The sequence below is a fragment of the Fusarium mangiferae genome (genome assembly GCF_900044065.1).
Source record: "Fusarium mangiferae strain MRC7560 genome assembly, contig: FMAN_scaffold012, whole genome shotgun sequence".
Classification (NCBI taxonomy): domain Eukaryota; kingdom Fungi; phylum Ascomycota; class Sordariomycetes; order Hypocreales; family Nectriaceae; genus Fusarium; species Fusarium mangiferae.
Window position 1 is genome coordinate 1,364,776 of NW_024573932.1, and position 20,137 is coordinate 1,384,912.

At 47.9% G+C, this 20,137-nt stretch overlaps 9 protein-coding genes across 9 annotated transcripts; 7 read left to right on the forward strand and 2 right to left on the reverse strand.

Annotated features, from left to right (window-relative positions):
- Positions 1–1,247: 1,247 nt before the first annotated feature.
- On the forward strand, positions 1,248–4,666 carry FMAN_08206 (uncharacterized protein; the record flags this gene model as incomplete). Its single annotated transcript, XM_041821654.1, has 5 exons — positions 1,248–1,824; positions 1,887–2,271; positions 2,325–2,628; positions 2,724–3,757; positions 3,814–4,666. The coding sequence occupies 5 exons, from the start codon at positions 1,248–1,250 to the stop codon at positions 4,664–4,666; spliced, it is 3,153 nt and encodes a 1,050-aa protein (XP_041687413.1).
- Positions 4,667–5,258: 592 nt separating this feature from the next.
- Positions 5,259–7,225, forward strand: FMAN_08207 (uncharacterized protein; the record flags this gene model as incomplete). The annotated part of the gene is made up of 6 exons (XM_041821655.1): positions 5,259–5,517; positions 5,571–5,995; positions 6,040–6,745; positions 6,794–6,888; positions 6,934–7,033; positions 7,092–7,225. 6 exons carry the CDS (start codon positions 5,259–5,261, stop codon positions 7,223–7,225), a joined length of 1,719 nt encoding a protein of 572 aa, XP_041687414.1.
- A 1,548-nt stretch (positions 7,226–8,773) lies between these two features.
- FMAN_08208 (uncharacterized protein) lies at positions 8,774–8,961 on the forward strand (the record flags this gene model as incomplete). Its single annotated transcript, XM_041821657.1, has 2 exons — positions 8,774–8,801; positions 8,861–8,961. 2 exons carry the CDS (start codon positions 8,774–8,776, stop codon positions 8,959–8,961), a joined length of 129 nt encoding a protein of 42 aa, XP_041687415.1.
- A 1,728-nt stretch (positions 8,962–10,689) lies between these two features.
- On the reverse strand, positions 10,690–11,198 carry FMAN_08209 (related to pyrimidine 5`-nucleotidase; the record flags this gene model as incomplete). Its single annotated transcript, XM_041821658.1, has 2 exons — positions 10,690–10,856; positions 10,910–11,198. 2 exons carry the CDS (start codon positions 11,196–11,198, stop codon positions 10,690–10,692), a joined length of 456 nt encoding a protein of 151 aa, XP_041687416.1.
- Positions 11,199–12,176: 978 nt separating this feature from the next.
- On the reverse strand, positions 12,177–13,796 carry FMAN_08210 (uncharacterized protein; the record flags this gene model as incomplete). The annotated part of the gene is made up of 3 exons (XM_041821659.1): positions 12,177–13,075; positions 13,151–13,240; positions 13,289–13,796. The coding sequence occupies 3 exons, from the start codon at positions 13,794–13,796 to the stop codon at positions 12,177–12,179; spliced, it is 1,497 nt and encodes a 498-aa protein (XP_041687417.1).
- Positions 13,797–14,922: 1,126 nt separating this feature from the next.
- Positions 14,923–15,231, forward strand: FMAN_08211 (uncharacterized protein; the record flags this gene model as incomplete). Its single annotated transcript, XM_041821660.1, has 1 exon — positions 14,923–15,231. One exon carries the CDS (start codon positions 14,923–14,925, stop codon positions 15,229–15,231), a length of 309 nt encoding a protein of 102 aa, XP_041687418.1.
- An 81-nt stretch (positions 15,232–15,312) lies between these two features.
- On the forward strand, positions 15,313–15,774 carry FMAN_08212 (uncharacterized protein; the record flags this gene model as incomplete). Its single annotated transcript, XM_041821661.1, has 2 exons — positions 15,313–15,494; positions 15,549–15,774. The coding sequence occupies 2 exons, from the start codon at positions 15,313–15,315 to the stop codon at positions 15,772–15,774; spliced, it is 408 nt and encodes a 135-aa protein (XP_041687419.1).
- A 602-nt stretch (positions 15,775–16,376) lies between these two features.
- Positions 16,377–17,895, forward strand: FMAN_08213 (related to tetracycline resistance proteins; the record flags this gene model as incomplete). The annotated part of the gene is made up of 5 exons (XM_041821662.1): positions 16,377–16,604; positions 16,655–16,669; positions 16,714–17,115; positions 17,163–17,349; positions 17,396–17,895. 5 exons carry the CDS (start codon positions 16,377–16,379, stop codon positions 17,893–17,895), a joined length of 1,332 nt encoding a protein of 443 aa, XP_041687420.1.
- Positions 17,896–18,555: 660 nt separating this feature from the next.
- Positions 18,556–19,642, forward strand: FMAN_08214 (uncharacterized protein; the record flags this gene model as incomplete). The annotated part of the gene is made up of 2 exons (XM_041821663.1): positions 18,556–18,862; positions 18,915–19,642. 2 exons carry the CDS (start codon positions 18,556–18,558, stop codon positions 19,640–19,642), a joined length of 1,035 nt encoding a protein of 344 aa, XP_041687421.1.
- Between the last annotated feature and the right edge of the window lie 495 nt (positions 19,643–20,137).

Sequence of the window (20,137 nt, forward strand, 5' to 3'; positions counted from 1 at the left end):
GATACATTGTTTAATGTGCCTTGACTAAGGGCTGATGTATCTTAACTCACAGAGTCACTCCAGCTTGGATTAGGTCCACTGCAAGCATCTTTGCCAAAGCCTGATAGGAAGGCAGGCAATGAAATCTCTAATAATACCCCCCCCGTTACATGATATTGTGGATGGCCGACATTGTCGGATTTGGCACCAGCGTGCGAGGAACCTAAGGCAAGCTACGAGAAACAGGGGAATGCATGAGGTCTCGAACTCATGACCCTGTGGGTTAGCCACAGACTACAATATAGGGGACCTCTGCCCTCGACTATCCAGCCTCCAATCTCTCGGCCAAAGGTAGGCCCGGTAGCGGTGCCTTCATCCTCACCTTTCACACTGACCTTCTCTTACCGAAGCTCTTCACCTTGATCAGTGTGAATCACATCACGTGACCACCCTCCGCCTATAAAAGAGATCTCTTCAACCGCAACCCCTTTTCTTCTTCACTTCCCTTTTCATCTACAATCGGTTGGCTGGGTCAACCTCACAAGCTGCATTGCACTTTACTCAATCAATTTACCACTTTCATCTCAGTCGCATCGGGCGCATCTAGCCAACTCAGCATAATTCCCCCTTTTCTTCAACTTCATTCATCACTTACCTTATTCCTACTCAAAACACACTTGCATTTGTTTTCGGCACGGTGCACAACCGAGCAAGTACCCTTAATTGATTTTAGTTCATTCAATCCAGTCGCCTTTGACGTTGAAAGGGGCTTGTCAAGGCGGTCAACACCTTCCTGTTATTGCCTTTGGGGGCTGTCCATCGTCGTCTGCACGATCCACAACCTAGCATCCTTCGACAGCCCTATTTACCTCGTTTTGCGCCTTGCATTCGATTCGGTAAGGTGGCCTCGCATTCTTCCATCTCATCCCACTTTGTTCATAGCGAGTGACTCTCAATCCACGCCCTTGTAGCCAGTTCTTTCGTTATTATCACAAGTTTTCGACCTTCATTCCTACAATTTCGCGCATTATCTTACGATTTAACCCTTCGACCAGCGTCCCAGTGCAATAAAACCAACTCCCAGTCACAGTTTCGCAGGACGATAAACTCAATCGTCTGTTCCGCCATTTCACTTCAATCCACCAAATCTCCCCTGTCAGCGAACTTAGGTCTTTCATATCTCATCTTACGGTCGAAGCCATCGTGCTCTTCTCTGTTTTCGGCAATCGTTTCGCTAGACTGTTCAAGAAACGTACGAATTCTTCATCATGGACTCTGATTCTATCACACACCAGCCCGAGGCTCCTTTGAGTCCAGAATCAATGCTCTCGGATGCTATTTTGATCCCAATCGCTTCGTCAACCTCAACCGGCCAAAAGCGTAGCCCATCCCCGACCAACGATGAGCCTTCAAAGCGTGCGAAGACAGGTGGGGATTCCGCCGAATCTAGCGATGAGGACCATCAGCTGGACAACGAGAATGAGGAACCTGGAGCCGACATCGCCGACGAAGCTGAAGAAGTCCAGGAGGTCATCGAGCCCCCCGAGAACAACACAGAAGATGCTCCCGCAATTCGTCTTCCATATGGGTTCCCGCCCATTTCCCCCGATACGATGCAGGATCTTAAGGAATGGCTCGCAATCCATGCCAACGTCAAGCCTGGCAATCATGTTGCCACTGGAGTCCACACCCAACTCTTGAAGCCAATGGAACCTGAGCAACAAGACTTGGAAGAGATTTGCAGCATGATGGGTATTGAAACCAATGGAATTAATTGGGGCGAAGGCATCCAAATTCCTGGAGTCATGGACCATGGGCTTTTAGCCAGGCCCCATCAACTTGCTGGTAAGTTTCAGCCTACTTCAATCCCGAGGTTGGAGGTTAATTGCTAATATTTACTGTTACAGGTGCAAACTGTCTCTCAAGTGCTCTGGAATCGCCCCTTCGCGCTGCACTCTTGGCAGATGAGTGTGGAACGGGAAAGACACTGCAAATTGGTCTTGCACTGGCCATTCATTACCACCGCATCAAAGCAGAAGTGGAGGCTGGAACTTTTAGGCCTCTGGATGAGAACAGAAGGTTCAAGCCTAGTATCATCTTGTGTCCTGCCGACCTCGCGTACCAAACCTTCAAAGATTGGTCTCGCTGGTTTCCCAATTTCTTCAAAATCCGGATTTGCCATCGTACAAGTTTCTCACGCGTGACTACTTCACCAGAATGCACATCATGCCTCACAAGAATGGTCTGCAAGACTGGGTCAATGAGAATGCTGCGTCGCATGAAGACATTGAGGTAAGTGATTGTTTCCAGACTCTGATATTTGTTTACTAACATGCATTCACCAGACCCTTCGAAGCATCGCAATCGTCCCCTACTATACAGCAATGCGGCGAATGTTATGGCCCAGAAGACGAGACGGTGATGGCAATGCTGAAAATGAAGAGGCCAACGGCGAAGATAACGACACCAATGGAGAAGATCGCGAGGCTAGTAGCGATGACTCTGACGATGAAACAGACAGTCAAGCGCAAGTCGGACCTGGGAAAAAGCGACGCAAGACCACCGCAAAGGAGAAGATTAACTTCAAAATTACTGGACAAAGCTATAACTGGGTTATTTGTGACGACGTCTATCCCATCCGGGGACCTCGTCCCTTGACGCATAAGCTGATCCACCAGCTTGAGCATGAGGCGACGCTTGTCACCTCGGCGACGCCACTCCTTAACCAGCAGGACGACATGTAGGGATATGTCACACTGCTGTGGAAGCGACAGTGGCCGTTTGTCTTTGCCGATACCGAAGGTGGTATCAATGCTGAGGTGTACTTTCACAAGGACGCCTGGCCTACTATCAAAGAAGGGGGAGAGTATGGAGACTTGTCCGTCGATCACATCATTCAACAAGACCATGAACTTGATCCGCCAACCGCTCGTAACGAGCTCATCAGGGACGAGTACATCAGATATATCCGCGAAAAGACAGGGCCATTATTTCTGATGAACCCCGATCTCTTCCAGAAATTTCGTGAGATTAAGTTCGAGCGACCTGAGCTCGCGCGAGAGGCAATTCGACCTCTATTGGAAATGTTCTGTCTTCGTCGCGGAATGTTGACGCCGGCGATCATGCCCAACGGTACCTCCGTTGTGCCAGGCGAGGGCATCCCCCAGATGCGTATTAGAACAGTGATCCTTCGGTCCTACAATGACCACGACCAGCAGGATCTGTACCAGATTGCCAAGCATCATTATTCAGATCTGACCTCAGCCTCAAACGAAGATGATGAGCACATTGGACATGGCACTATCGACAAGGCTAAACTCACGTGGGTGAACCCAGCTGTCCTACGAACGCTGGCTCTGTCGACAACTAACGTGGAGTTCTGGCCTCTCACCCAGAAGAGAGGCTCGGATGGGAAGACAACGTTCCTCAATTCCAAGCCCATTCAGAAGTTACTCAACAAGCCACCTCACTTCGACAGACTGCAGTCCTTTAGTCTCCCTGGAGCAGCCGCTCCCACCGCCGCCCCCACCGCTGCTGCTGACTCGGAAAACGTCGAAGAGGTTCTTTGGCGAGATGGAGTGGGCGGCTTGAAGTGGTACTTCGGGCAACTTCAGCTTGCTTATGGCGATGATATGGAGTTCCCTCTGGTCCGTGGGGACATCCCAAAGACGTTCTGTTCACGGAGTCCCAAGCTTTGTTGGACAATCACTCGGGTTCTGGAGCTCAGAGCACAGGGAAAGCGAGTTCTGATCTTTGTCAACCATCCTTTGACTTCGATGTAAGTTTCACGATATCATGAAATTCTGAGTTGTCAACTGACTTAACCTTGGATAGGATCTTAACAGCGCTGCTGACAAGCCTTTGTGTCGAGACTCTGAACATCCGCAGTAGCCACACCGTTGATCAGCGCGCTAAGATGGTTCGGGAGTTCAATAATCCTCAGAACCGAGCCGAGGCCTTAGTCCTGTCTTTCCAGCTTGGCGGTTTCGGTCTAAACCTCCACGGAGCCTGTCATCACGGTATTATCGTCGAGTATCCAGACAACTTGCCTACCATGCTTCACGGCTTTGGTCGTCTCTGGCGAATGGGACAGGAACACGAGGTCCACTGGGACGTTCTCTACCTCGAGAAGTCCTTCGATGGCTGGGCTGATTCGCGTATGGCATCAAAGTACGCTGATATCCTCGCGGCAGAGGGAGACATTCCCGATTTGATTGTGGGGGAGTACCGTATCATCTGCGGTTTTGAGCTGATCAAGCGCTATCTGGGACAAGACAGCAATCGCTACCCCAGAACTCGCGTTACCTGGTCTGAGCAGGACCATCCACTTGTGGCTCGCGAAGGCCACTTCTACTCGGCAGTCGCGCAGTATCTTATGCAGAATCCCCAACATATTACAAAGTTTCAAGGCAGGCACCTCTATGAGATCGCTTGTCGCTGGACTCCAGAGCACGGAGACCTAACCCTCGATATGATTGAAGGGAGGTCTCCGGTCTTGGTGGATGGTATTGTCTTGGACTCGCGAAACCCCCTCCTTCCTGGCTATGTTGCAGTTGAGGAAACTGGAGATCGCCACCATGATCTCTTGCAGCTTGATGAGATTCAGTCGAACTTGGCGGCTGATCAAAATCGATTGGAGAGGGAACGGCGGCGACGAGTGGGAAGCTTGGGGTACATGAATGGTTAGTTTTGGTACGGAGATGCATGGAATGATGGAACTTGGGCGCTGTGATCACAAATATGGACGCCTCAATGGGGGATTGGGCCATTTACACTGAGACTCTGGGAATATGGGCTGGGAGGACTGGGTGCTATACGGCGAATCTGAGATTTGGAGTTTTCTGGGCTGATAGTTGCGGCATAAAGGTTCATGATGTGCGATATTAGCTTGCTATACTGGGTTGCTATTTCAATGCGATAATTTTGGTGATATTCGCTTCCTCAAGTATTCTAAATGAGGGCAGCAATCAGTGACGTACAATTGCACGCTTCAAGACAGATGCTCTCACACTCGATTGTACAACTGCTTTGCAGAGCGATAGGTGGAAAATCTCAAAGGTTGCTTGATTTACAAGCTCATCAGACGATGTCAAGCGACCACTATTTGCAGTCACAGCCACTGCATCCGCTACGCTATCAGATCATTTGCGCACAATGCTCCTTGAATCTGATCACCCTACAGTCACCAAAAGGAGCCAATCACAGTAGCCCGAACTCAAATTTCTATAGCGGATTTAGCGCATCGGCTTAGCTCCTCCCCGCCATCATCTCTCACCCCCATGTCGTCCACCCCAGATTCAATTCCACCTCTTACAACATCCCAGCCAGAAACGGTCAACGCCATGAAGCGAGTGAAATGCTGCACCGCTTGTCGCCGCCGACACAGAAAATGCGTCACACAACCAGGCGCCTCTCAATGCGGCACTTGTCTAGAGTCGGGGCAGGAGTGTCGGTTTGAGAATGACATTCGGTTCAAACACACTCATTCAGAAACGCAGAAGGAACCTGGACGGAAGTGGGCAAAGGTACCTCAGAAGAGTGAGTTGCGACAAATGACCTCTTTTGCTCAGAGTTATAATGACTTGTTGTAGTTTCTTTCACGACGCCCCGCGGGGTTGATGGCAAGGTGCTTGAGGAAACGGACACAACACCAGAGACGAATGAGTCGGCAACGCAGCCGATATCAGATGGGATGATGGAAATATCGATAGACGACCCAATGCAGCCCCAGACAGAAGCTGGGCCTTTGGAACAGGTGTTCAGCTACTGGGAATCGCCCTCAAACCTCATCGGCGACTCTCCTATCGATCAGAACATGACACCAGAATATCAAGCAGATCTAGCAGAGACTTCATCTCTCCCACGAGCATCCATCCCATTTATTCTCGACCCGCAAATGACTTCGCCCCATGCTGTCGCCCAAGTGACCGACCAAGATCACAGCCAGGACCCCTTTGCGTTGACGGAACGAGAGGCCTTTCTCTTCATGACATACATCCACAAGCTCGCACCTCTTGTAAGAACCTCCACCTCAACCAAGTCAAGAACTAACCCTTCAAGTCCGACGCTTGTGACGACGCCCGCCATTTTGCCCTCGAAGTTCCCCGTCTAGCCCTCCATCAGCCTATGATAATGAATGGCCTCCTCGCGCTCGCAAGCCGCTACGACTCTCGCTGCATCAATAGCTCCGACGACATCGAAAGCACATTCTACCACAACAAGTGTGTAAAACTCCTCATCGAAGCATTCGCTCAACCGCCCGAGACCTGGGACTCAACGCTCCTCACAGCTGTTGTAATCGCGCGCTTGTACGAAGAGAACGATAATGAGACGGATTCCTACTATCATCATCTCAGCGGAACGCAGAATCTGTTGAACCACGAGGTCATCGCGCGGTTTGTGACGCAAGGTGGGTTAGCTGAAGCGGCGAGTTGGGTTCATCTTCGGCAAGCTATCTACGTTTATGTTGTGCGCAGGGAACCGCTGGAGATATGTCTTGAAAACTTTGAGAGATCAACGGTGTTTCGGAGATCTGATGATTCTGCGTATGCGAACAGGGCTGTTTATAACTTTGCAAAGCTGATGAGGCTATTTCTGCCAATGGAGAGCCTGGCTGGTGATCTTGGAGAGTGGGAAGCGGCTGAGAGGGAGATCGAGGGATGGTATGATGCCAGACCCGTTTCATTCAAGCCGATATTTCGCAAAGCGGCGGATATCTCAAGCGACAGGCCATTTCCAGTCATTTGCTTCGCTGCGTCGGTGCCTGGTGAGTATTCAAACACCTTTGCCTTTATTGTTTGCTAACATGCTCGAGTGGTGGCAATGCAGCATTACTACGCAGCCAAGGCCGTTTTGTGCTTGCGCGATAGCAAACATACAACAGACAATTACAGCAGGCAAGATTTTGAAGTAGGTCAAACTGCCTGTGTTGGGAGGAGGCTGACTTGTTGTTAGAACAACATATCTTCGCACCTCTGCATGCTGATGGGTCTTGCTCTGTCCAACTCTCATGTGGCCAACGCATTCTATCTACCAGCACATATGCTGTCGCTCTGTACGTTCATCCCAGAGTCCTAGCGTTGAGGATGATTGCTGATGTGAGTTTGTTGTAGGTGGATACTGCATAAGGGATCCTTGTGCGCAAACACATACGATACGGTATCTGGTGAAGGTCGATGAGGTGATCAAATGGAAGACAAAGGCACTTATTGGAACACTGAGAAGAGAATGGGACAACCAACACTGACTTGGTGCAAACTCTGTCTCAACTAACACACAAATGATACACGAGCCCCCGTCAAGTCAACCATAACAGCTGATCCCGAGACACAGCATCTGTTTGCATCGCTGGATCGGGTCACTTTCGGTGATGGATCAAGGTCAAGGTCTCTTTGATGAATTGATTGGTTTCCTCCATGTGCATGCTTCCACTGTAAATCACTGCATACTGATTGTCTGATTGTGCGAGCACTGCCAGTATTACCGCGCAGCGACCAAAGCACGCAATCTAGGGGAGGAGACAACACAGGACCTCGATCATAAATGATAGAAAGCCTTAGGTAATATAGGTAGCCTAGGCTTAGGATGACTTTTGCTAAATTTATTTTGACATCCCGCAGTAAGGTTCGCTGTTTTCTTGCTATCGCTCTTGTCGGTTTTTATGTTATATCTCCTGTCGCTGGCTGTGATAAAAATTTTCCCAGTTTTAGGTATATTTTACCTGAAGATAATAAAATTATATAAAATTATATAAATAAGAAACAAATTACTATAAAACAGAGAAATCTTTATATTCTTTTATATAAATTTAGCTTTTTTATAACTTGTTTATAATAAAGCTTTCAAAGTTTATTATATATTTTAGAAACAATAGAGACTTTGGTAAGACAAGTGAGGACCAGTCAATTCTTGTGGAAGCCGCTAGCTTCCTTATTCTTTGGCCTGCCTAAGGCATGGCGTGGTGAATTCAGTCTTTCTTTCCGTTTCACACTCGAGATCAAGTTCAAGACCGAGCACTCCGTCAATTTGAAACCATCAACAGACTTCTTCTTCTTTTTCTTACAGACATTTACATTTCTTACAATCGCAGCAATGGCGCCACGCCCGCATGACCCAAATCTGTCAGAGGACATCCAACCTCTGATCAAAGTGGATGGCGAAGTCCTTACCGGGAGGATGGACGAGATAGTGACTACGGTCTCTGAGCTGGAAGAAAGGACTGTGCTGATCTACGTCAGGCTAAACGAGACCGCAATGCAAGTTATGCATAGCCAGGCTGTCGCGAAAAAGGATATGCTAACAGCCCGTGAACAGTAAATTGAACGAAAAGATGCGCGCCAAAGGAATCAGTTCCCATCAAGTCGCCACAATCTGGGGCGCAGATCCCGAATGCCATCGAATCGTCCACGATTTCAACATGGGCAGCACCGACGTCCTCATCACGACATACGCAACGCTCAGAATCCCGGGTCCCGAGTACCGCGGCGAGTGCCACCGAGGCTTCTTGCTCGAGACTCCGAATGAGGTTTAGGAACAGGTTCAGGCAAGGAGTGTTTTAATCCCGCGCGACCAGTCAGCGATGGCCTAGTGGACGACCTAGCATGTTGCGAATTCGCTCGACACGTTGTGCGATCTACACATGGTGAAACGGGAGGTGGATGCAATGGTAGCGGATATCAATTTGTATCCCGGAGTATGGGGTTATATGCGAACTATTCTCTGCCACCATGTGGTTGCGCTCCGGATGAGTCAAGATGTAAGCCGCTATCCGAGGGAACGTGTTCATTGGAGCAACATGGAGACTGAAGAGATCAAGCGCGAAGGTGAGTTTCAGGGTCAATCCGGCCGCTGTGAAGCCTCGTTTAACTAATAACAATTATAGGCCAGTTCTACTATCGCGTCGGCTTGTTTCTGAAAGAAAATCTCGCCTATGCCGGCAAGTTTAAAGATCAAAGGACCATGACCAAGATCGCCAAGAGCTAGAAGCCTGGAGTTTTCGTGACTATGGAGCACGTTAACCTTCGGCTACCAGCGATTGAGGATGGCGTCGTCTTGTACAACTACGTCCTAGACCAATTCAAGTACCAGTTGTGATCATGAAGGGCTGAAGAGTGGCACCTCATCCTTAGAAAGTATAGACATCACTGGTAGAGAATGATACAGGTGTTGTGATTGACTTGACAGGGCCTGACCTCAGGGATCAACAAAATACCGGTCCTTGATATAGGGGTATCAAAATAAACTAAAGCAAAGGTATCCTAAGCTTAGGCTATATCCCCCAAGTCTTTTTATCATTTAGGATTAAGGTCCTGTGTTTTCTTTGCTCTCCCGAGGTATCTAGATCGCGTGCCTTAGTCGCTGCGCGGTAATACTGACTGACAGTGCTGGGCATAGACGCTTGCATGATTGATATAATCAAACAATCAGCACACAATGATTCACAGTGGCCGCATACATATGGCTCAAACTAAGGAACACTCACGAGATCTTGAGCTTGATCCATCACTCAAATTGATCCAGTGCCAGGCATTGGTGGCTGACGGATCGGTTATTTTCCAAAAAGAGGGGATGTTGACATCCAAAGCTCTCTGCCACGTTCACCTTGATCATGAAACCAAGTATGACCTGAAGGTATTGCAGTGGTGTTTGGTGACTTGATTCAAGCACAGGCCTGCAGCGACTACTTTCCTCCAACCCAGCAAACGTTCCAACCGCACCAACGTCTCTAAGTTTTCTCTGCTGATTCAAGCTCTCAGCCACAAGTCTCTACTGCAAATAACACTTCTAGCTCACAGCTTATTACACATCTGCAGATTCGTCACTATCGCATCGAACTTATTCCCCGCCCATTGAGGCACCAACCCACACTCATACCAATCATAATTGTGCTTGTTCCTAAAGTTCCCAGCGCACTCCGACCCATTTGCCCCAGGAAGACCCACTCCCTAGCCCGATTCCTCTGACCCACGGGTTCAGTCGAGTCCAGGTAGCCGTAGTTGCAGAGACTGAAGTATTTCCCCATGCAGAGCGATCGGTAGCAGTGTCTGGGTTTAACGGTTAGGGGTTCGAGGCCGAAGGCTAGACCAAAGTCGTCGATGGCGTTCTGGAGATCTTGTTTCGTTGCACCGCTGCTCTGCTTGCAGGTCCAGCATTTTTCTTTGTTGGCGTTTGACAATGAGAGGAGGCCTGTTATTATGCCGGGGGGTAGCCTCTGTTCAGTTTATTCTTAGCGCTGCCTTGATGCTTGGTTTGGAGCTTGTGTCTTACCATCTTGAGTTTGGCTTGTAGAGAAGTGGTTGGTATTGAGATGAGGGGCTTTGGGTGAATGTGAAGGAAAGATAAATGGGAGAGGTCAAGGCGATTAACTACTTTTTCACCTTCGGGTTAAGTCCTGGCCATTTATTAACCTTTGTGTCCCAATGATGAAACTTTCAGTACGGCTTGCTTCAGAGTTCTTACTTTTGGTGAATAAGCCTTGAGGCTGAAGCGTGTTACGGTGACTCTCAAGCGTAAGGCTATCTTCCGGATCGTGACGTCAAACAGTGGCTTTCTCCTTGACATGTTTATGACGAGTGTCACACTGTCCCAAAGTTTAATGCTTATTCAAGCATCTTTCACCAACCTTAAGCTGCCAGGTGAGGTGAAGCTCTCCACATTCATTCTTTCGAGTAGATAAGAGCATATCAGCGGTAGAACGACCAATGATTTGAGTTAACCGTTGGCTTGACCTTTGAACCCACCAGGGAAAATCTCACGTAATTCCTTAAGACTTCGAATTTGATGTCTGAATACTGGTTCTTTGGCAATGCCTTTTTCAACTAAATGCACCGCGGTCCAGTCAAACGACTCTGCGCCCTGACAATTGCGATAAGAATCATCTGTTCCAATATAACTTAGTGTCGTGAAAGATTCAAAGGCACCTGACACTCACCAATCAGATAGCAATCGCTACATCGTTTGATGGCTGCTACTCTCATAGCTGTTTCAAATATGGCAGACTGTGGCCGGCACACCAAAGGCTCTTTGGAGTAGTCACAGTATATTGCGCCCTCGAGTAGATCTTCGACACCCAAAAGGCGGATCACTCTCTTGACATGCGTGATATGGACATGACTGAGCAGCGAAAGCCTAAAATTCTCCCTTTCAATCTCTTCCAGTAACTGGCGGAGTTCCGGGTTGGGCTTGATGAGGGAATCAAATGGAACGGCATCGTCGACCATGCTGTTGAACTCTAGCGGATCAACCTGATAATTGGAGACTAGAACCTCCACGATCAAAACGTGGCTTCTGAAGTATTCGTTTCAAAGTAGAATTGTCCTCTCCTTGCTGAAGCCGAGATGGCTCTGAACGAAGGCGTTGATGAGGCGAGAGGAAACGTCCTTGACACCAATACTTATCATGGCTGCTGTTAATACACGGGGGCCTCAAAACAACAAGGCCTTGCATGCGACTCACTTTCTGGATAAAGACAGCCGTCCACGTCGCTAAGTTGTATGTGAATGAGACCGAACAGTGGAAGTTATGATTAAATTAAAGGACATACAAGAACAGAACTGGCTTGTGAGATACTGCACTGGTGTGTTTCTTCATCTTTCCTTTGGGGCCGAATTTCACAAAATAACGCTGTACTCAATTGCTGGAAGCTTGAGATTAAATGTGATCCATAGTTAGGTCCCCCTTAGGTTTCCAGCTCTTGGCGATCCGAGCTATGGTGCTATTCTTAAACTTGCTGATGTCTTTAAGGGTCCTCCTTGAGAAACTTGGCGATGGCGTAGCTATCAAGGTTAGTTAGAGTACTAAGGTCTCGCTGCTGATTTTAGCTCTCGGCCACAAGTCTCAACTGTAAATAACACATCTAGCTCACAACTTAGACATTATTGGTGGATTGGGTCCACAAGGGATCGAAGAGATTTCGCAAATCGTGGGAAATAAGCTGATTTCGGGATGTAACCAAGCCTCCTTTAGGCCCATACCTTAGACTTTGCACAAAGTCTAGGGTCTTGGCGATGGGCTGACGGAAGGATTGATATTACGTGTTGTTATAAGAGCCGAAGCATATAGCTATTACAAGCTCAGATTCGCGGGAGTAGAAATCACTGTCAACAATTCCGTATGGGACATGGAGCCAGAACAAAACACTAAGGACAAAGGGTTCAAGGTATTATCGTATATCGAGATATAACTAGCGATGGAAAGAGTTAACGGGCAACACCAAAAGTATCAGCGTGTATGTCCGTCACGTAACCGTCATCATCCATGACCGGGGATGGCATATAGTGTCCGCCATTTGGAGTTCTACTATCCGCACCCTCTCGAATATCTGTACAGCCTCGCGAATCTGTACGAGAATCATTTCGTTTCCACTGAGGGAACTTCTCTTGTAAAACACTTAGTATACTGTCCTGCATGTGCTCGAATATATCCTCCATCAGCTCCTCACGATGCCCAATGCTTGCTTCATCATTAGAATCAACAATATCGGGGAGCCGCCATCGAGGGTAAAGGTTCATGTGGGACGACTGTACTTGAAAGTCATTGTCGCCGTCCTGAAAATAGTAATGGCAGAGCCTACAGGGAGGCTTGCTAGTAGCGATAAACATAACATCGTTCCAGAAGTCGCAAGGTCGTGTTTTCCCAGCTGTGATAAGATGACTGTGCAAATTCGCTTCGCAGTGAACCAGACTCTTCGATGGAAATTTAAGCTCCTGCTTCTGGATTTGTTCATCCAGACCGTACGTGCGAAGCTCCGCAATGTCGTCCTCGTAATATGATAGATCTTGATCTGGAAAAGCAGCCTTAATAATGTCCGTTGGGGAGGCGTTCAGCCCGTGGATTCGAGTGAACTTTCGAGGACGGGATGATGGAATGTAATCGACCTTGAAGTTTTTGAATAACAAGGGCCACTTTGTGGAAGCATCGATTATGGCCTCGGAAGCTTGACGAAATGAATGAAGACGACCAAGATGATGGCGCAGCTGACTCCATTGATATGAAATTTCTGGCTCGGTAGTGCCAATGTACTTGTGCAAGACTTTATCTATTCCAGTAATTTGGCTGTTATGTATGGCTTTGATGAGATCTTCGCAGTCACGGAAAACTATTTCCAAATCTTGTTTAGTCCCTAGTGTTTTTGCCAATGTGGGAGATGAAGGTGGCGGGGCTGGCCTCTTACATTTGGTTTTGGAATTAGTAGAAGAAGTCATGTCGCGAGGAAACAAGGACTTTTCTTTGATGGCTTGCAACTGAGCCATATCGCTGGACCCTGTCATTGTTAGATGAGAGAACTGTTTGTGTTCATTTATAAGCTTACTGCTAGGCTCCTGTGATCTCTCGCAGTTATCGATGCAAGACTGCAAAGCAGTGCCCAGTCCGTTCAGGTATGCATCAAATCTGAGAAAATTGAACTCAAGAATACGATCCAAGACTTGCTTTTGCAGTGCCTTAGGAGCCAATTCATCAGGGTTGCTTCCCACGTACTCGAGGAGGTCAAAGAGAAACGACTTGGCTCTTTCGAGTTCAGATGTTTTCTTCAAGTTTGAAGCAAAAACGTAGTCTGGTCCACGCAGCCCCTTCGCAACGATAAGCGCTGTGGCAGAATCGCCACCCTTCTCATTATCGAGAATTTGTGCGATTTTACAAATTGCCTTCTGATAATCGGTCAAGAGGGCGTAGCCGCGATTCTTTCCGGAGGAGTATCTGATGTCGCTCCTATGCTTGCAAGTCTCGTTGACAGCTTGAAGCAAAATACAAAGACACTGGTACTGTCTCTGCTGCTTGCTGTTGAGAGCCTCGGATGCTTGGTTGTTGGAAGAGCTCATTTTGTTGTTATGAAATAATTCACAAAGGGATGATAGATTTGATAAAAAGAATAAAGTAAAGTTACTGATTGTGCTGTGTTCACTGGGTATTGAGTACTTTAAGTTTGCGTGGTCGGCCCCCTTAATATAGTAAATCCCAGTTGGAGACATCTCTTTGTGGACCTCTGGTAGATTTCTTGCGCTCCAACTCTGATCCAGCAGATTTCTACATAAATCCTTCTCCGTTGCCTCTATCCCTAAGCCCCTTGCTTATCTTTTGCTAAGTGCTTTAGAGAACGTCAGAGGCTGAAATGCAGATGTGTAGAAATGTCTTAGCTAGTCAAGAATTATCTTATCTCTCAAGCCGCTTGCAATAACTGTGCCGTGTTGTGTCATCTTCGACGAATCAAGTGCAGCCGCGATGGTTCCGATGCAATGCAAATGCAGGCTGATGAGCAACCTGTAAATTGTTAAGTGTGTACGAATGCAAGGTGATCTGTAGCTTTTAAACTGAAATCATTTGCTGGTTTTCTGTCTTGTTTTCAAAGCCCTTGCACAACGCTGGCCGGTGAGCTTCAACGTAGAAGCTGATGGAGTGCATAGTAAGCCAGACAAATCATAAGCAAGTAGAGTATGCAGCTCTTTACCAACTGCGGTTAGTTGACTTCGAAGGGGTTTGGGGGCCACAGATAGTTGTTGGTCCGGGAACTCACATGAACATCAATGATAAGTCACATTTCCCACCAATGACGATGTTCCACGTGCGGAAGTCATAAGAGATGAATCACTCAAGTTGAAATAGTCGGCCATCTGCGTTAGCTGGCCGCCCGCATTAGCTGGCCGTCTGCATTAGCTGGCCGTCTGCATTAGCTGGCCGTCTGCATTAGCTGGCCGTCTGCATTAGTTGGCCGTCTGCATTAGCTGGCCGCCAGCATACATATGACGCACCAAACAATCAACCTTTGTATGGTGTTCTCGAAGACCCTCTACATCTCCAAAGTCTGTCCTCGTTGACGCTTGGATAGTGCTCGGGGACTTTTTATAACAGTCACAAACTCGCTTCTTGGATAGGCCATTTGCTTCGGTTCATCCAGACATCGGTTTACAGTTATATCAGGTTGTTTTACAACAGTAATTTCGTTTAACCATGTCATCTGGGGAACAATTTGTAACGTCATCTCCTCCCATCGTGTATCCCACCATCTCCATGGCGGGAGTAAATGAGAATTCGCATAATACAAACTTAGCCACTTTCGGCTTCTACGACAACAACATTGAATTAACTCATGACGAAACAGAGGCGTTTCGTCACATCCGAAACATCGTTGGTCACGGCTCTCTCACTACTGGCTTTATGCCGGCACTTTCTGGGACTAGTTTCAGCACAGAGGCACCTGTCGAAGAACAATCTGTTGCCTCGTACAGCGTGTCTGGAGGATATATTTCGGCTCGTTAGAGACCTAATATACCGCCTGACCCTTCTTGCGAGGTTCAGCACTCTCTACCCTTTTCGTTCAACATTAACCAATGCAATAACATGGCTTCATATCATGAAAGTTCCACCACGCACCGAGCCGATATAGACACTCAGAATTCATTAACACAATGCCCAACGTCTCAGCCTCTGTCTATTGCAACAACAGAGGCTGCCAGAGCTCGCATGAGACTTGATTCCCTGGATCATACCTACGGTTCTTCAGGACAAATGTACGACACAGAGTATGTGATCAGTAGCGAAAGTGACAAATTAGAGTTTCTGATTTATTCTCCCAGATCCCATCATAGTACCCCTACAGCTTTCAGGTCTTGTCATTTTTGTCACGAGATACTCCAAGAAAGACAGCTGGTGAGGCATTTGGAAACGCATCAACCGAAAGAGGAAAGAAAGCGTTACTATTGCTCTGAATGCCCAGAAACGAGCTTTACCAGAAATGATAGTCTTCTAAACCACCAGAGTATTTTTCATGGCCGAAAGCGGAAATCTTCGTCGAGGAGATAACTTTATATAGCATTATGCACTACTTTGAATCGAACCATGTTTTGAAACTATATTCCTTGACTGTATGACCCTATTCGAATCTTGGGCCTTCAAACTTGTCTGCCAGCTTGTAATATCAGTTCTTCGATAGATCTTGAGAATAATACGTGCGAGTCGTTCTAGAACAAATGGTGCGTTGTCTTGATAATTGAACAAGGTCCGATTGTTCTTCTTTCTTTCTAGGTAATAACAGGCGGCAGAGCCATTTGGCATTTTTCTTTTATTTTGAGTAGCTCAATCACACTCCCTATCTCCAAGGGCATATTCCGTTATGTATGGAAATACACCGAGACTCTGGTTCTACTCTGCTTCAGGTGGTCATTTGATAAACAAGCCTGGAACACGGCCCGCGTTCCCTACCGAATATTTCTCCACCAAGTCTAGCGCCCCAAAATAAGCATAACACCCCGCGTCACCACAAGCATTCCGCTGGCCCTCTTTCCCATTGAGGCTCTACAACGCACTCGCGGTATTTATCCGCACCGCAGATCCCTCCTTTACATAAAACCTCCTCCCATCTCACCCTCCCACGTCCACTTTATTCTCACACTCTCACCCTCATCATGTCGAGCACAGCGACACAGACCCAAGAACCCATTGAGCTCACGACTCTAGAAGGATGTCACGTCCGCGGTAAGGAACTCGAAGAACAACCTTCGCTCCCACCGGATGATATACCCCCGCCGTATGCGTCGGCGCAGGTGCAGAGATGGAATTATCCTAGGGGAAATATAGCGAAGCTTGCTTTTGCGTTTTTGTCGTTCATCATTGCGGGGATGAATGATGCGGCTGTTGGAGTATGTTCCCAGTCGGATCTAATTGACTTTGCTAACGAGTCCAGGCTTTGATCCCATATGTACGTTGATCAACACGATCACACCACTTCTCTAACAATCACAGCTCGAAACATACTATGACCTCAGCTACACCATCATCTCTCTCATCTTCCTCACCCCCTTCGCAGGCTACTCCGTCGCCGCATTCACCAACGCCCGCATCCACATGAAATATGGCCAACGTGGCGTCGCCATCATGGCGCCAATCTGCCACCTCATAACCTTCATCGCCCTCGCCCTGCATCCTCCCTATCCCGTCCTTGTAGTCTGCAACATCATGAGCGGTTTCGGAAACGGACTCACAGACGCGTGTTTCTGCGCTTGGGTCGGAGCCATGGATAAAGCGAATACCGTGCAGGGCTTCTTACATGCTTTTTACTCGTTTGGCGCTTTATTTTCGCCGCTTATTGCGACGAGTATGGTTGTTTCGGCGGGGTTGCCTTGGTATACGTTTTATTACGTTATGGTGAGTCATCTTGTAACTGTTATGCTTTGCGCTGGCTGACGGTGTAGATTGGCATTTCTGTGGTGGAGTGGGTTGGTTTGACTGTTTCGTTCTGGCAGCAGACTGGGGCTGTTTATCAGGCTGAACATGCTGCGAACAACTCGGAGGGTAGTGGTGCTGGAACAAGAGAGGCGCTCAAGTCCAAGGTTACGTGGCTTTGTGCATTGTTCTTCTTTGCATACATGGGTGTCGAAGGTATGTCTGCACGTCACTGATCTCCGTTCAATGCTCATTCTTCTAGTCGGTCTTGGTGGATGGGTCGTCACATTCATGCTCCGCGTCCGAAAAGCTTCAGCCTATGCCTCGGGTGCTTCAGGTACTGGCTTCTGGGCCGGTATGGCTCTCGGGCGTGCGTGTCTTGGTTTCGTAACTGAGCGATTCGGCGAGAGACTCTGTCTTACGATCTATCTCCTCATCTGCATTGGTCTCCAACTCCTCTTCTGGCTCGTGCCAAAATTCATCGTCTCAGCCGTTGCGGTCGCTTTTCTCGGCTTCTTCCTTGGCCCCTTATTCCCAGGAGCCGTTATGGTCACAGCCAAACTTCTGCCCGCTAAGATCCACGTTTCTGCTATCGGATTCGCAATGGCGATCGGTGGTACCGGCGGAACGGTGTTTCCATTCGCCATTGGTGCTATCGCTAACCATAAGGGTGTTGGTGTTTTGCAGCCTATCATTCTTGCGTTGATTACGGTTGTTGCCGGTGTTTGGTTGAGCTTCCCCAGGATCAAGAAGAAGGATTAGGAGCCAGTAGCTGGCGGCGCTGTTGTCCCTCGATGGTCAAATAGGGACTGCCGTTTGGCTGTTCGGTCATGATGTATGGTGTATCATCGTAGGCATATATGAGACCGAGTTGAAGTGATAGTCAAGACTCAGTCGATGAGTGGTCTTTTAGATAAATATTTCATTGCAGACGTGACCAGTAGAAAAATATCACCAATGTTACCAGTCTCAAAGCATTGAAGTATTTCCCTTTCATTCCTATTACCGGTATTTTATCATTCATGCTTTTCGTAATGGGGCATCTTTAATGTTTCAGTCTCATCTACCCCAGATTTCCATTTCACCGACAATCTCTCGTAACAACGGCTGCTCGGGAAGAACCCCGATTTCAATATCCGGGGTACTCGCCCCAACCAATCCAACCTCTCCAAACCGTCTTTTCTATGGATCTTTACGGCCAAAATTCCCCCAAACTGTCAATCATCAACAGTCCACCGGGCAGAATTGCCCACTCAAGAGCCGGCATTCTCTCAACATGCCCCATCGGCCGAATGCCCGTGTTCACCCTCCAGCAACTGCGTTACACTCAAACTCGTATCATTATAATACCCTGACACTTCCATTCCCATACACAATCCTCATTCCCACCACTATCACAATCTCACCATCTCAAGCGCCAAAATGTCCAAACCAATCGTTCTTCATCTCGGCGACGACATCAAATGGAACCATGATCTCTACAAGACCTTCACATCTCACTTTGAGATCAAGCGCTCGCACAGCATGTCCCGCCCCGACTTCATCAACGCCCTGAAGCAAAAGACCTTTGGCGATTTCTTCGCTATCTACAGACCGTTCTGGAACACAGGCGGTGAGATGGGAAATTGGGATGATGAATTGATCTCTCTTCTTCCCGCATCGTGTAAGATTTATGCTAGTGCTGGAGCGGGCTTTGACTGGGTTGATACAGCGGCACTTGCAAAGCGAGGTACGTTACCACTTTTACTTCTTAAATCATAGTTATTGACAAGATTGCTTAGGTGTCACGTATTGCAACGCAGCAGCTGCTTGCACAGAATCCGTAGCAGACGCAGCAATCTGGCTCATCATCTCCGTCTTCCGCAACCTCAGCTGGTCCAGCACAGCAGCCCGCTCAGGCGACAAGGACAAATTCATCGACGCCAACAAGAACCTGGCCCCTGTATCCCGCAACCCCAGCGGCTTCACCCTTGGAATCATTGGTTTCGGTCGCATCGGCCGCCGCATCGCCGAAAAGGCGTATAAAGCACTCAACATGAAGATCATCTACAACGACGTCGCTCAAATGCCCTCGTCAATCGAAGAACCCCTCAAAGCTACCTTTAAATCATCAGACGATCTCCTCGCTGAAGCAGACTGCGTCGTCGTCGCTACACCCTTCGCCGGCGAAACTCTACTTAACAAAGCTGGTTTATCAAAGATGAAGCGTGGCGCAAAGCTAGTCAATATTGCGCGTGGAAAACTCATCAACGAAGCTGATCTCGTTGAAGCTCTTTCCAGCGGTCATTTATCAGGTGCTGGACTAGACGTCTTTGAAAATGAGCCGTACATCAGCCCTGAGCTGCTGAAGATGAACAACGTGGAGTTGTTATCGCACAACGCGGGTGCGAGTCTAGATTCGCATATTGGCTTTGAGAAATTGGGGATGGAGAACATTACGGAGTTTTGGAAGACGGGGAAGGCGATATCGCCTGTTAATGCTCACTTGATCAAGCAGAGCAAGTTGTAATTCTTGGTGTTAAAAATGGATATGTTGTTAGTTTGAAGGATAGTTGTCTACTCAATATGATACACTTCTGGTTCCCTTTCATTAGGGTTCGTCTTTTAGTGGTTGATCTACAGAAGGATCGAGGCACAGACCAGAAGTGTCGTGATTCTCGTCAGATCGTCCTTTGGGTGAACGCATAAAGACGTGCGTTTAGCGGCTGACGGATGAAACGTAACATCTCTCAGGTCAGATCCTTCACTAACACCAGGATTAACCAATCCTTCAGCACTACACTTACTTCACTACTCACACATTAAACAATTCTCAATTCACCAATGCCTTGAAACATTCTCAGTCTCCGTTCAGATCTCAGCTTCCCAATCCGTCCTCCTAACTGGCCATCTATCCACCATCTCAACACCTTAATCTCATCACCGCATCAAACACCCCAGAAACAATCTCAATTAAACGCTCTAACAAATCACAATCCCCAATCCCCTCCTCCTGAGCATTTTC